At 36.9% G+C, this 15,156-nt stretch overlaps 1 protein-coding gene across 2 annotated transcripts in view; it reads right to left on the bottom strand.

Moving 5' to 3' along the window:
• Nucleotides 1–8,392, bottom strand: part of Rpe65 (retinoid isomerohydrolase RPE65) — an 18,531-nt gene extending 10,139 nt beyond the window's left edge. The window contains exons 1-6 of one of the 2 annotated variants that reach the window (XM_021196440.1): nucleotides 8,336–8,392; nucleotides 7,182–7,264; nucleotides 5,833–5,983; nucleotides 3,358–3,465; nucleotides 3,126–3,267; nucleotides 1,488–1,635 (exon numbers count right to left, since the gene is read on the bottom strand). In XM_021196440.1, coding sequence (XP_021052099.1) covers nucleotides 1,488–1,635; nucleotides 3,126–3,267; nucleotides 3,358–3,465; nucleotides 5,833–5,983; nucleotides 7,182–7,264; nucleotides 8,336–8,346 — 643 coding nt within the window. In that variant the 5' untranslated portion in view covers nucleotides 8,347–8,392. The remainder of the gene's footprint in view (nucleotides 1–1,487; nucleotides 1,636–3,125; nucleotides 3,268–3,357; nucleotides 3,466–5,832; nucleotides 5,984–7,181; nucleotides 7,265–8,335) is intronic. The other variant, XM_021196441.1, reaches the window with a different exon arrangement.
• Between the last annotated feature and the right edge of the window lie 6,764 nt (nucleotides 8,393–15,156).

Below are 15,156 nucleotides of genomic sequence, written 5' to 3'. Positions count from 1 at the left end.
TCCTCCTCCTCTTCTTCTTCTTCTTCTTCTTCTTCTTCTTCTTCTTCTTCTTCTTCTTCTTCTTCTTCTTCTTCTTCTTCTTCTTCCTACTTCTTCATGTAAAACACTCAAACAGCTTATATAAGCAAAAATACATTTTCAGATGTGGACTTTTTAGAGCTTGTTTTCCTCTTCTCAATTACTGGTATATTCTAGAAGAATTTCATGTTGTTAAGGAGTTCTTCAGTAAGGGGTGGTTACCTAAGGGTCCCACCAAGTTTTTTTCTGGGGTAAGGATAAACAATTGTATGTCTTAGAAAGAAGACTCACTTAGGAAAATGTAGTGACAGCTGGAGAGCAGGGAGCCATTGTTAGCTAGAGAACTGAGACAGAGGACAAGAAAGCAGCAGCTGAGGGTTCTGGACAGAAAATAAAAGGTACAGATCTGAGGGCACCTGATAGAATGGAAGGAAGTTATGGGCTGATATTGGAAAAAAGATGCACCAGACACAGATAGAATTAAAGAACAAACTCCTAAAACTTAATTTTAATAGGCAATCTACTCCTATTGAGGGCATAGAAGAGACTTCAGAGGTTGGAATCCAATCTTTCGTTTGGCATAGGACTTTTTATAGGCTCTTGGAAGCCCTTAGGACTTCCTCTCTTTTCTGATTGGTCCTGGCCTAGTTATTGTCTCTTCAGTAAACTTTTTTCCCTTCAGCCTGCTATTTACAGTTAGAAACAGTTTCATTCTCTTCCAAGAAGAGGGCTCTCTCCTATCCCAGGAGCACCAAATAGTTCTATATAAGAGGCCAGTATTGTTTTCCAGATCTGTCCATATTTTGATGACTTCTCTTTATTGTGAAGCTACATTAACCTAGGGAAATCCAAAAAGTATCACATTTGAAAAAGTGCACAGGGAAGAGTACTATAGAGTCACATTTTACAGCAAGTAGAGGTTAGGTTTAAGTCCAAGGAAGTAAGCAATGCCTTAGTATAGGCAAAGTGCCCTCTGGTATTACAAAGTTACTTAGTATGAATGAACAATATCAACAGCTCTGTCCAATAAATACCAGGCACACTAAAGTTCACAGATGAGAATATAATGTGAATGACTTCTTAAATAATGTCAATGGCCTCACTCCCCAAAATTTTCAGTCATTCAATATAAAGAGGAACTCGAGATTTTGCTAGGCATAAGAATAAGGGCTCAATAAATGTTTGATAGAATTAAATTTATCAAATTTATATTTGATGTAATTAATATTTAAATGCACTAAATTTTAAAACATTGTAGAATAGAACTTGGCTTCTTTCTTTCTTGATTTTTCTCATTGTTTACTGACCTGCTTTTTGACATTAGTCACCTGGTAGGATACAAGTGGGAGGAAGTCTTATTAAATTTGAGAGTAATTTTGATACTGTGATCTAGATCTGATATTTCCAGCAACTTTTTTTCAATAATAGAACACCTTTTTCCCCTACTGGAATAAATAGCATAACTTCACCTGCTTTCAGTGGAGGGATCTTAATAATGTTGTAGGCAACTGTAAAATTTTTCCCAAAGCAATTGCCAATGTTGTAAACTGTTCCATCACTTTCAATATGTGGATGAGCAGTGGCACCATTGACTGAAATATAGTTGCAAAGATCAACCTATGGAATGAAAGATGAATCTTGAGGATCATTTCAGTTTCAGTTGCACACTTATGAGTAGGACACTGGGTATAGGTTGAGGTCAATAAACTAATATGGGGCATTGAGGTTGAGGTCAATAAAGTAATGGCAGAATATTTAAATTCCTTTATTCTAACTATTTGAAATAAGCATTACATTAATGTTCCTTATAGTCCTGGATTCCAGGACTAGTCCTCTATTTAGCCCTTATTGCTTCCCATTCCCAAGTAAACACATTAAAGTATAACTGCTTGCAAAATTTCTTTGAGCAAAGACTTTCAGTAGCTTTCAATTAGAAAAACAGTTTATTTCATATTTCTAGCTTAGTATTCCAGCTTTCAGTTTCACCCTACTGTGTCACTGCTCCCTTTTAAACCATCTACACTTCTAGATTACTAGTTCTCAGTTTAAGGTGTTATTGTTCCCTACCTGAGATATCAGAGTCATTTTTGAATTTCATTGTGATCAAGGACATTTCTAGTATTTAGAGGACAAAGTCAGGATCATCAAGCCTTTTCAGTGCCTGGGTCAGCCTATATTAAACAGCCATCTCCTGTCTAAAGCTTGCACAGAGAATTGCTGCAAGCTTAGCATAAAAGGATTATTCTCAGTTTCTGCAAAAATGTCCCTTATTTTCTCATTTCTGTGACTTCGAACATGCAATCCCTCAATCTAGAATATTCTTTGACCAAATTCACTGAAATTACATGTACTGAGATGAAATGCAAGAGTTTAAACTCTGATTTCATCTTTTTTCACCCTAAACAACTGCCTTGAGACACACTTTTGTATCTGTTTTCCTTAGGTTTATGTTTTCTTGAAAGATTTCTCACTTTCTGAATCCTGCTATAGTGTGCCTCTTTGATTTCCCCATCTAGAAGTTAAGCTTACTAAAAACACAATACTGTGCAAACATATGATGATACATACAGGTTGAGATTGTGCCTCTATTTTAAGTATTCATGAAAAATGCAAAGTGTTTCATTTTCCAATATTTTGATATTTATTCAGATTATAGCTTTATTTCTAATCAATATCTATAAAAAGGGACAAATTGGTGCAACAAAGTTGCTTAGAACCACCAATGGCAGGTTTTCAACATTAGTAGCTGTTATTTTAAAGACTGTTATATACCAGATTCAATCTAGCCTATTATACCTGAAGGGTCAGAGACAGTGCTGTGTTATCTCTTGTATCTTACAGAAGTTTTAATACATAAGAAGGTCTCAGAAAATATTTACAAATGAACAAATGTAAGTTGTTTTAATGTTTTCCTCCCATCTATGTATTTCAAATGTCATAGATTAAGAAATAAATTTCATCCTATGTTAAATATTTCATAGTTGGGAACTAGCAAGGAGTCAAAATTTATTCTATCTCATCTGTTCTGTCAAATTTATCCTAATGATTTAATTCTAACTTTTCAATTTTATGTGCTTGAGTGATGTCCCCTAAGCACAGTATCCTACCTGCTTAATTGTTTCCAAGGTCTCTGGGTTAATCTTTGTGATAAAGTTGGTCTCTGTACATGCATAGTAATCTTCTCCCACTGGGTAGATATTTACAAGGGCATTGTCAGTAACCTCTACTCCTCGAAAGTAAGAAAAAAACCTGCAGAAGCAAATGAATTTTGCAGTTCAGTAACTTTAAAACTATGTGAACAAAAGGGTGTGATATAAAATGCAGTTTGGTTTCATTAACCTGGAAAATATATTCTTGCAGGGGTCTGGGAAAGCACAGGTGCCAAATTCTGTTATGACAATCCTCTTCTCAGTCATTGCTCGAACATAAGCATCAGTGCGGATGAATCTGAAGAACATTGAGAAATGGGTAAAGGATTCAAGTAGACTATCCATTCAAGACACATGAAGCTGAGAGTCAGTGTGTTTTCATCAAACTGGAATCATGAATCTCCCCAAGCGTTTGATAGAGAAACTGATGCTCCAAAAGATAAGTAGATATATGTGATTGTGACATTGGTCAGAGTTAGATAAAAGGTAAGTGCCCCACGTCATGGTGGGTAGTTTTTGTCAACTTGACACAAACTAGAATTCTTTGGGGACAAGAAAACTTTCATTGAAAAGATTCCTCCATCAGATTTCCAGTAGGCAAGTCCATGGGGACATTTTAACAAATTAATGATTGATACAGGCGAGACCAGCCTACTGTGTATGGTACCACTGGACAGGTAATATAAGAAAACAGGCTGAAGGCTGAAGTGGTGGCCCAGCCATTGAGATCATAAACTGCTCTTCCAGAAGACTTGGATTCAATTCCCAGCATCCATGTTTTGGGCTCACAACCATCTATCTATAACTCTACTCCCAGATCTGACACGATCTTCTGGTTTCTGCAGGTACTGCTTGAATGTGGTACACAGATATAAATGCAGGCAAAATACACATGAAATAATATTTCTGAAACATTTTTAAAGAAAGGAGAGAGAGGTATAGAGAAGAAGGAGGCGGTTAGAGGAGGAGGAGGAGGAGGAGGAAGTAGAAGAAGAAGAGGAAGAAAAAAAGAAGAAGAAGAAGAAGAAGAAGAAGAAGAAGAAGAAGAAGAAGAAGAAGAAGAAGAAGAAGAAGAAGAAGAAGAAGAAGAAGAAGAAGAAGAAGAAGAAGAAGAAGAAGAAGAAGAAGAAGAAGAAGAAGAAGAAGAAGAAGAAAAGACACAAACCATTAGGCAGTAAACAATATTCCTTCCTGGTCTGTGTTCCATGTTCTGATTCCTTCCTGCCTTGGCTTCCCCTGGTGATGAACTGCAAAGATGAAATAAACATCTTTCCTACTCAACTTGTCCTTGGTCATGATGTTTATCACAGAAGTAGAAAACAAACTAGAACATGTAGCTATGTCACACGTGTAGCTCATCACATTATAGGACATAGTGTGATGGATTATATTTCTTTCATCTCTTTGACCTTGTGTTTCTCTTTAATTCTAAAATGCATTATATATTTTAAAATTTAGTTTTTATTGAATTTTATCTCTTCCACAGGCTGATTTATCTGTGAGTCATTTCCTAGACCACCTGGAAAATGCTACTTGAGGCTTGCCATATGGAGGGCAAAGTAAATTTTGATTTTGTGCTTTTATAAAGAGGAATGTATATAAAAGTACACATTAGAAGTTATATAAAATCTCTGTCTGAAATCCAAAATTGCTTTCCTAGAGAAACTTATGCTTGGCAGTCCCTTCCTCTCTTTTGTCACAGTTCAAATACTATTTCCATTTTCCCCTTACTCTTCCTTTGATGTTCATTCAAAATGCTTGAAATTCATGGTAATCATATCATTAACAAGTCTGAATATTCAAATAGGAATCAGGGTATTTACTGTGTTGTTATGGGGACTTCTTGGAATGATGGCTTTAGTAATAACTCTTTATTGTTGCTACTATTAATAAAATTATTATTACTAATATTATTATATGTATGTGTGTTCTGCTTGCACATATGTCTGTGTACTACATGTGTGCCTGTTGCCCATAGAGGCTAGAAAGTACATCGAATCCCCTTGGTCTAGAGTTGCAAACAGTTGTGAGCAGCAGCTACTATGGTGCTCAGAATTGAATCCTGAATCCTCTGGCTGCTGAGTCATTGCTCCAACCCTTTAGTAAATAACTGGCTAAAAATTTTCTCTTTGTATCCCTCTGTCTTTCTGTGTCTCTTCTCTCACTCCTCTTCACATCTCTATCTAGTGTTTCTGTGACATATTTTGTCCCTCTCTCTTTTGTGGAACTCTCTTCAAATCCTTATAATTTTTTAAACATTTGTGTCTGTGTGTGTGTGTGTGTGTGTGCACGTGCTTTATTCTCATTTAGTCATGGGTAGATTCTATAGTGTAGATTCTACCATTTCTTTCATTCTACTGTTGACAAAATAATTAGAGGCCAATAATTCCCTACCAGATGCCATCAGTCAAGACAAAATGGTGCATGGTGGATTCAGGATTGAAGATAGCCATGTTTGTCTCAGAGCTCTTGACCCCCATTATCTCATTTTAATATTCTCAGGTGGCTGTGCAAATATACAGACCTGGCTAGACCATGAAGAAAGAAACAAGAAATGTGTTTAGAGGTCTTCTCTGGGTTCATGAAGGTGAAATTTCAAACAGGTGGAGAACTGAGATAGGCTCTACTCTGGTGAGGTCAGTCATAGAACACAGTGCAGACTTACCTTCTGTGGTATGTGACATGGCCCTCCTTAAAGTCAAACTTGTGTAAAAGGGCTTGTCCATCAAATAGGTGATAGAAAGGCTCAGATCCAACTTCAAAGAGCCCTGGCCCACATCGGAGGAGACTGCCAGTTAGCCAGAGGGGAATCCTGCCTGCAGCAAAGTGAGATATCAGGTGGTACTAATTACTAGATTCTCTAGGTGCCTGTCTATTTGTTATTTGTCAGCTTACCTATAGATAAAACATCAGTTTTTCTTATGCAATTTGGTGGATTAAAAATTACAAGGATAGACTTTAGGAGCATGGGTCAAAATATTAAAACTAGGTGTGTCTATTTTTAAAAAAAATGCATTTTTTTTAAAGATAGGTATTTTTGATGTTCTATACTCAGTTAAACAGACCAAGCTAGCCTCACACTCCTACCTGTGTTTTGAATGTTGAAATTAAAGATGTGCACTACTCTACTCATATAGAAAGAACCTTTTAAATGAAGCAGCAAGAATGTTGGCTGAGTTTTTAAAATCTAAAACTCCCATTTATCTTGGGATATAAATGAGCACCCTTTATGAAATTCACCCTTTGTGGCAGATAAGATACAGGGATGAGTGTCAGGCCCTGGATTCAGATGCAGAATATTCTCCTGCTTTCTCTAAGAGTTTTTGTTTTCTCATCAAAAAAATGAATGGCACCAAGATTGTCATTGGGGACTTCCACCTTCCACAATGAGGTTTGATCAGTCCTCTCAGCCCCAGAAAAGTACGTATTTGCTAAATCCTTACCAGGTTTTTATTTTAAAACAAATAGATTGTTGCTTACATATTAAATTCAACTACCAAGCAGACATTAAATAAAAATTAGAAAACAATATTTGCTTTGACTGAAAGCTAATGTTTGATACTAAACCTAGATTGTAATGCCACCATCTAGTTGAAGAGTGTTCACTGCTCTCCTTGCCTTTTATAGAGCAGAAAACAGAGAAAAGATTTGCCCAATTGCTGACATTTCGCATAGCATCCTGTTATACATAGTAAAGCATGAGTCACATGAGGTCTTCGGACAGAGTTGATGATATTAACAGTGGCTCCTGTCTACTGCTTACTTGATGTCTGATACAGGATGATCTTGACAGAAAGGAAAGCTTTCTGAAAAATGTAAATGAAGAAAATATCTAATAAAATATTTTTTTAAAAAAAGAAAGCTTTCTGAAGAGTCAGATTCTGTTAGCTTGAACCCAGTACTCAGAGGATAAAGCAAAAACAGGTATCATGGTTTATATCAACCTAGGCTATACTGCAAGATGCCCACTTAGAATATATAATCAATAAGCAAGCTAAGATCAATGAGACCAACCTGTGACATGAGCTGTTAGTGGTGAGGACAGTTCCTCCACAGTTTCAAATAGTTTCTTGTAGCCACCAGCAGGGTGTTCAATTCTGAAATGCGGGATTATGAGAAAGAAGCACAGGTTGATTCTCAAAGAGTATTACAGAGTGTCAGAGGCAATGTCTCTGTTTTGGAGAAAGGTGCTTTAAGAACTTCTTCCAGTTCACCTGCAGCCCAGCCCACTTAGGGTTTTATGAGGTGTTGCTCAGGCCCTTCCTTTCATGTCAAAGAGAATTTTGCCACTTTAAATAAAAATGGACATATTGTCCAAATCCTATTTTATGCAATTTTTTGTGCTTCTGAAAACACATCAATTAATTCAGCTGTGTTCACTTCTATTCTGAATTGTGACACAAGATTCTTTTCAAGAACTACCTGCCTAGAGACACCCAGCTGGGGCACTCCTGTCCTTCTTATGGACTCATTCATTCACATAAAATAAGATCAGCATTCAGAGCCAGGTGCCCCATCCTCTGTTATTCACCGTATTATGCTATTAATCCTTCCCATCATCTCATGTCTCTACCAATCCTCAAGAGCTATAGTTCTTTCAAGAGGAAGATTGAGAGACTCAGGTTCTATACTTGTTTGTGTGTGCCTACGTATGTCTTGTTTTTGCTTCCATTTTGTATCTTCTTAAAGTGCAGTCCTATCTAGCTAGACCTTCTAATTCTAACTACATTTTATCAAACACTTATTATTAAACACTTTATAAAAAGATTTCATATTGTACTGCAACATTTAAATTTCTCAACAATACAGTAAGGTAAATACTATTATGATATCACTTCTGGATTTGGAAAACCTTTAAAAGTTAAGTAATTTAGACTTAAATGCATATGTAATTTGCCAAAGCCACACAGGTAGGAAATGATGAGGTAAGACATGAAATTCATATACGTGTTCATAACTGTCTTCCAGGTCTATTGCAAATCATACACATCTCACCATCATCTAAATATAAACTTTGTATGTTCTGTTCACTGCAGGAAGAAGTATCTCCAGCTAGGCCAAAGAGCTGTCTTAAATAAGCCATAACCCAATATTATTTTCTACAATATCCTGAAATATTCCATTTACCATCACAAAGTCATGATAGAAGCTCTCTCAGAGATACTTACTGGATAGACATTTTCTTCCAGTGAAGATTAGAGAGAGTTCTGGTACCAGCTGTAGGATGAGGAAACAAGTTCTTAGCCAGGGCTTTTTTGTATGCAATCTAATCCTTATTGGAGGAGCCTGTGGCTCTGGGAACCCTCTCCACCCCTCAGCTGATGGAAGGTAACAAAAGTGGCTTTCAATACTTTAGATGCTTGCACATTATTTGGACTTGGTGTTTGCATAACAGTGTTTTGGCTGTTTCCCAGACTTGGATCCTTCCCAAGGAGAGGGAGAAGTGAATTGGATAAAAAGGAGCCCTGTGGGCCTGCCATGCAGTCCTGAGCTGACCTCAGACATCACATTTTCTTGGTGTAAACATCTGTCTACCATTTCTTTTCTGTTATCACTATAATTCATTTACTCAATTACTCAATTACTGGTTAGAGAAAGTAAAGTCATTATCATTATGTTGTAATTGTCATGGTGACAGAACACTTTAATAAAAGTTAGCTATTGTTAACAACATTAGAGGTATATGAGGTGCTGTCATTGCATGTTTTAACCCTGCCATCCTTCTTCAGCACAGTTCAGTATCCAGGTCCTTTCAAAAAGGCTAAGAACTTTAGCTGAGAACTTGTTAAAGAGGAAACACTACGTGTTCTTGCTTATCACCACTGCTTGCCTGTTGTCCATCACTGTCCTCACCATTGCTTTTGTTCTGCACCCAGAGACTAAATAATGTCATTTTATTCACATATCAACACTCATATTAAGCTACTGCTATTATTAAGGATAGACATGTGCTGTCTACAGAAGTCCTAGGAAAATATAGAAGAGAGAGCAATGATATCATTTTCAGGAATCTGAGGGATAAATTTAAATTTAATAAATGGTTATGACTCCTTTTCCTTATACAGCAAAGCTGTGTAAAGCAATCAATCAAAGTACTCAGAAAAATATGAGGAACTTTCCCAGCTTACTTGCAGCAGGTGCACAGACACAAGTATCAGCAGAAGGAGAGGGTTGTGGTAGCACCCAGTGCATGGCCTCATTGGAGGTTCTGCTCATTCATGATAGTCCTGAGACTACTTAAGACACTGTGTAGAGGAACTTAGGAAATAACGGTACAGTTAATTCCTAAAGCTCTATATTTTAACTATTCCAGAAATTATGTTAGCTACCTAGTATTTAAACTATTTGTGCACTTTTTACTTAGTTAAAGTTGGTTTCACCATTTGCAACTGAGGGTCCAATTTCTATAAAATGATGTTGGTTCTTAGAAGGGATGTCTCCATTGGTTTATGAAGTCCTAAAAGAAAAATATAGCAATCCGAACTAGAAAGACTATATAAAAGTCAGTCAAAGAGGGAAGAAATACAGAGTGCAGGCCAAGCTTGAGAGCTTATAAAGTTTAGATGTGAATGTGATACAATGAACTATAAAGAGGTAAAACTTGTACAGTTTTTTTTAAAAACTGATATAAGCAAGAGTCATCTGAGAAAAGGGAACCACAATAGATAAAAACATCTCTATTAGACTGATCTGTAGGCAGTCTGTAGGGCATTTTATTAATTAGCGATTGAATTGGGTGGGCACAGCCCGTTGTGGGCAGGCCACCCATGAGTAGGTAGATGGTCTTGGGTGCTATAAGAAAGCAGGCTGAATAAGCCTTGGAGAACAAACTAGTAAGGAGCACCTCTTCATGGTCTGTCCTTTCATTCCTGCCTTCATATTCCTTCCTTGAGTTCCTGCCCTTATTACTTCAGTGATGAAATGTGACCTGAGAGCTAGAGCTGTAAGATTTAACTTTCTCTGCAAGTTGCTTTTGGTCATGGTGTTGAATCTCAGGAGTAGAAACCTAAGACTTGTCTAGAGATAAGGGAAGGTCCAGTTTTGTAGAACTTTGTCTCATCTAAAGAAATCAATAGATCTACATAAGAAGGGGTTTTGATGAAGAATTACATGATTTACTTTGCATTTTAAAAGATCACATTATTGTAATGGGCATTTGTAATAGATAAATCAAAAGGAGAAACAGATCAAGCAAAGGAAGATTAAAGGAAGATGGCTCTCATAGAAGGATACAGTGGGGGTAGGTATACATGGTCAAATTAAAGAGTTATTTTAGAGGTTACCTGATCAAGATTTGTGATCAGTAAATGTTCTGGGAAAATAAAAGACCAAAGAGATGACCACTAGATTCTGGTATAATTCATTGGGCCAGACCACAGAATATAAAGAGGAAAAGAAAGAGAGAATGAATGAATGGATGAAATTGATTTGGGTTTATTATATAAGAACAGACTTCTTAGAGAAGATCACGCAAGGGCCCTACATGGAAACAGACTGGTTTGGTTGGGTATGGTAAAGAGAGATATTAAGATAGAGGAGGACACTGTTAGAATGAGGGCAATGTAAGGGAGTACGCAGTTGATAGGGTATGTTGCAGGACTTTCTATCTCACTTTTATTGGGTATCATTTTCTCCCGAGTCTTTCCTTGGATAGATTTATGGTTCATATCATAGTACTGAATAATTCCTAGTGAGCAAACATTTTAGTATTCCTGGTGCTCCTTCATGCCTCAAATGTCTTTCTTTGGTATTTCTGTGATGGCTTAGGTATCCTGGGACTGAAGCCATGTATTTAAGAACAGGATCTAGTTGTTGTTGTTGCTTGTGTTGTTGTTGTTGTTGGTGGTGGTGGTGGTGGTGGTGGTGGTGATGGTGGTATGTGTGCACTGTTTTGAATATTTTGTACTCTTTATATTTCTTTCTGTACAGACTCTAGAAATTAGTACCTTAAGGAATTTATTTTCAAAGGAAAACATTGTAAGTCATTCCTGGAAGATTTATAGATTAAGAATTCATGTGTGTTCAGATCACATGCTTAGATAAATTCAAGATGAAAATTAGTTTCTAACCCCAGGGCTGGTGGAATAGGTATGAATTTGATTTGGGTTTTTTATATAAAAACGAGATTACTAAGAGAAGCCTATAATCTCGGATACTAGAAAAGCTGAAACAAGAAGATTCTAAATTCAAGTAAGCCAACCTATTGAGACACCCACTTCCATCTCAAAATAAAAAGTAGATGGAACTACTGTAGATGTAGCTTAGCGGTAGATTGGTATGTGTGCAACCCTAACTTTAATCCTTAGTACTTCAAACAAATAACTCCTAACACACACACACACACACACACACACACACACACACACACACACACACACACACAAATGAAACCCTGGAAAACAATAAAACATTCAGCCATGCTTCCAAGGCTGAATTTCTGTGGGTACTACATTGAATTCTCAATCAATCAATTGTAAGCATGGGAATATGCAAAGCACCCACCCAACACCAGGGATTGAACTAAAGCCTTGTAGATTCCAGACAAGCACTTACCACTGAGCTATATCCCCCACCTCTGAAAAAGCACTTTTTATTTAGTTATTTTAGTCCAAAGTGCTAATATAAATATCAAGTAATACCTGATAATGTCTACTTTCAGGAGGTTTGAGTTTATCTCTAATATTTTACAGATAATCCATGTACATCTATTTTGTCATTGGTATAAGCTAAAGAACAACTGTACTCACTTTTCCATAGTGTCATTTTGTCTCTTTGCCCATAACACCCAGCCGTCGTCTTCTCTAGAAGTGTGAATTGATCTTTCTCCAAATGTATTACTATTTTTTTCTACCCATCCTCTCCTCTTGTTAAATATCTTTTTCCACTTGGTAAAACAAGATGTTCATGTTTAAGTATATGAATTATTCTATTTTGATACATTTTGGTATATTTACCAAGCTAATATTTTCTGAATTAAAAGTAGAAAAGGCTTTCCATGAACAAAGATGCTATACTTCCTTGAAGAGGTCATTCATGAAAGTAGAATTGAGCTTGCTGTTTTTTCTTGGCTATAGGCAGATGTGACTTAGTGGGGAGTGAAGACTGTATTGTGAAAACAGGGATGATGCTAGAGGGTGCTGAGCAAAAGAATGCCTAAGGCAGTCTTTGATTTGTAAAGAAGTCACTCACAAATATTTATATCTGAAGAGAAATTCAAGTGTCAGACTATGATAGAGCAATTCACATAGGAAACAAGCTGGTGGAATTGAGGTGCTTTACAGGTAGAAACTATAGAAGCTGCACTATATCTGAGCTTTAGAAAAATTAGCAAAAAATTTATCACTTCTCTGTTGTCAATACTGTAGCATCAGTTAAATAACAAATGCCATTGCCATCTAACAGTTAAGAGGGGTAGTTGGCTGTGTAGATCTGCTGACATATTTGGACTAGTCTTTATAACCAGAATTTGTGATAATCTGTGGGCTGATCTGGGTCTTAGCTGAAATAGTTGGTGTGATTCCACTTTGCTAAATTTGTCTCCCCAGTAAGAGGCCAGCCTAGGCAATATTTTTGCCTAGTAGAGATAAAATGAATGTAAACACAAGATCTAGGCTCAGAACAGATCCAGTTATGTAGGCAGTGTTATGTTTAGGGAATTACCACAAACATTCAAAACTTGTTTGTTGAATGCAGTTAGTAGACTCTGAAATACTGCTTTTCATAAACTAAGCAGGAAAAAAGTGTTTATACAAGAGTGTATAAGAAGACAGCTACAGTGTACTTACATATAATAAATAAGTAAATCTTTAAAAAAAAAATTTGGCTTCTTTCTACTAAAGGATTTGAAATATCTTAGTTAGAATCTTGATTATACTTGGATTTTAATTAGCTCTTGAGTCACACTCTTGAAAAGGACAAAATGTGATTCTGAGTCTGTCTTGTTGGATTAGTGGTGGCTCAGCCATGAAAGGTCTTATTTAGGGAACTTACTCTTGTAAGTTCCCAGGCCCTGTCAACTATGTGACAGAACTGGTTCATTAGAAGAAAGAACCTCAAATATGGATTAAAATAACCCCCTTCTGCAGGCATCAAACAAAGAGTTATTCTGACATCATTAAGAATCTTGGTGATGCTTGTACAATTTATAGAATTATTTTGTTACTTGTTATGTCTTTCTCACAAATAGAAGACTGTATTACTAAACAGAAGACAGAAGTTAATAGAGCTGCCCATGTTGCATGTTTATTCTTTGCTTTTGTTGTTGTTTATTTCTTGACTTAGAAATTTTCCTAAAGGCAGTGGTTCTGTTATATGTCACTGTAACAAAAATCTCACTAATTAACAATAATTATTGGATATTTGAGACACCATAAATTACCTTGATTTTTAATTTGAACTTATGCATTTTGGATACTAGTGTATTGAAAGAAATTTGACTTTTATATATTCTTCTTGTACCTGTATTCTTTTGAAATTCTTTTTTAATTATTTTTGTTTTCTTTTTATATATTTCATCAGAGAGTATACACAGATAATGTTGTCTGTAAGAAAGGAGAGTTTTATTTCTTCGTTTACATTATAGATGTCTTTAATTCCTTTTATTTTCTTGTCTTATTGCACTGGCTGGAAACTCTAATATAGTGATGAGAAAGAACATCTATTTGAATTCTTGAACTTAAGATGGAAGTATTGAGCCTCCCATCACTAAATCTAATGTCAGCATTGTTGTTTTATAGATGTGCTCCACAAGCATAAGGGATTTTTTTCCTATTGAGAATTTATTTTTAATTAGATACTTTCTTCATTTACATTTCAAATGCTATCCCTAAAGTCCCCTATACCTTCCCCCATCCTGCTCCCCAACCCACCCACTCTTGCTGCCTGGCCCTGGCATTCCCCTGTACTGGGGCATATGATCTTAGCAAGACCAGGGCCTCTCCTCCCATTGATGGCCAACTAGGCCATCCTCTGCTCTAATTCTTTTTTGAAATATATAAAATACAGTTATAGTAAATATTTTAGTGTATCTACATGTTAATTAATTTTTAAAATATTTATGTTCTTTTTATGTGATATTTTCTTTATTCACATTTCAAATGTTATCCCCTTTCCTGGTCCCCCCTGCCCCAGGAAACTCCCTATCTTATCCCCACTCCCCTTGCTTCTATGAAGGTGTACCTCCACCCACGCACCCACTTCTGCCTCCCTGCCCTGGCATCCTCTACACTGGGGCATCAAGCCTTCCCCAGGACCAAGGGCCTCTCCTCCCATTGATTCCCCACAAGGCTGTCCTCTGCTGAAGCCATGGGTCCCTCAATGTGTACTCTTTGATTGATGGTTTAGTCCCTGGGAGCTCTGGGGGTTCTGGGGGGGGTCTAACTCCTCCATTGGGAGTTAGAGAAATGGTCAATCCATGGTTGGCTGTGAGTATCCTCCTCTGTATTTGTCAGGCTCTGGCAGGGTTTCTCAGTCAGTAAGCATTTCTTGGTATCCACAATAGTGTCTGAGTTTGGTGTCTCTATTTGGCATAGGTCCCCAGGTGGGGCAGAGTCAGGTTTGCTGTTCCTTCAGTCTCTGCTGCACAATTTGTCTCTGCATTTCCTCCCATGAGTATTTTGTTACCTGCTTCTAAGAAGGACCAAAGGTCTTCCTTATTGAGCTTCATGTGGTATATGAATTGTATTTTGGGTATTCTGAGCTTTTGGGCTAATATCCACTTATCAGTTAGTGCTAACCATGTGTGTTCTTTTGTCACTTGCAAACTTTATATGCCCCATACAGAGGAACGCCAGGGCCAAGAAGTGGGAGTGGGTGGGTAGGGGAGCAGGGTGGGGGGATGGTATAGGGGACATTCGGGATAGTATTTGAAACGTAAATGAAGTAAATATCTAATAAAATAAGTTTAAAAAAAAGAAACCAAGACCATTCCACATAATCAGAACCCAGTACTCCCACCACAGCAAGTCCTGGATACCCCAACACATCCAAA

Source organism: Mus pahari, chromosome 4 (genome assembly GCF_900095145.1).
Source record: "Mus pahari chromosome 4, PAHARI_EIJ_v1.1, whole genome shotgun sequence".
Taxonomy (NCBI): domain Eukaryota; kingdom Metazoa; phylum Chordata; class Mammalia; order Rodentia; family Muridae; genus Mus; species Mus pahari.
The sequence above is the reverse complement of the archived record's forward strand: the minus strand, read 5'-3'. Positions and strand labels throughout refer to the sequence as shown.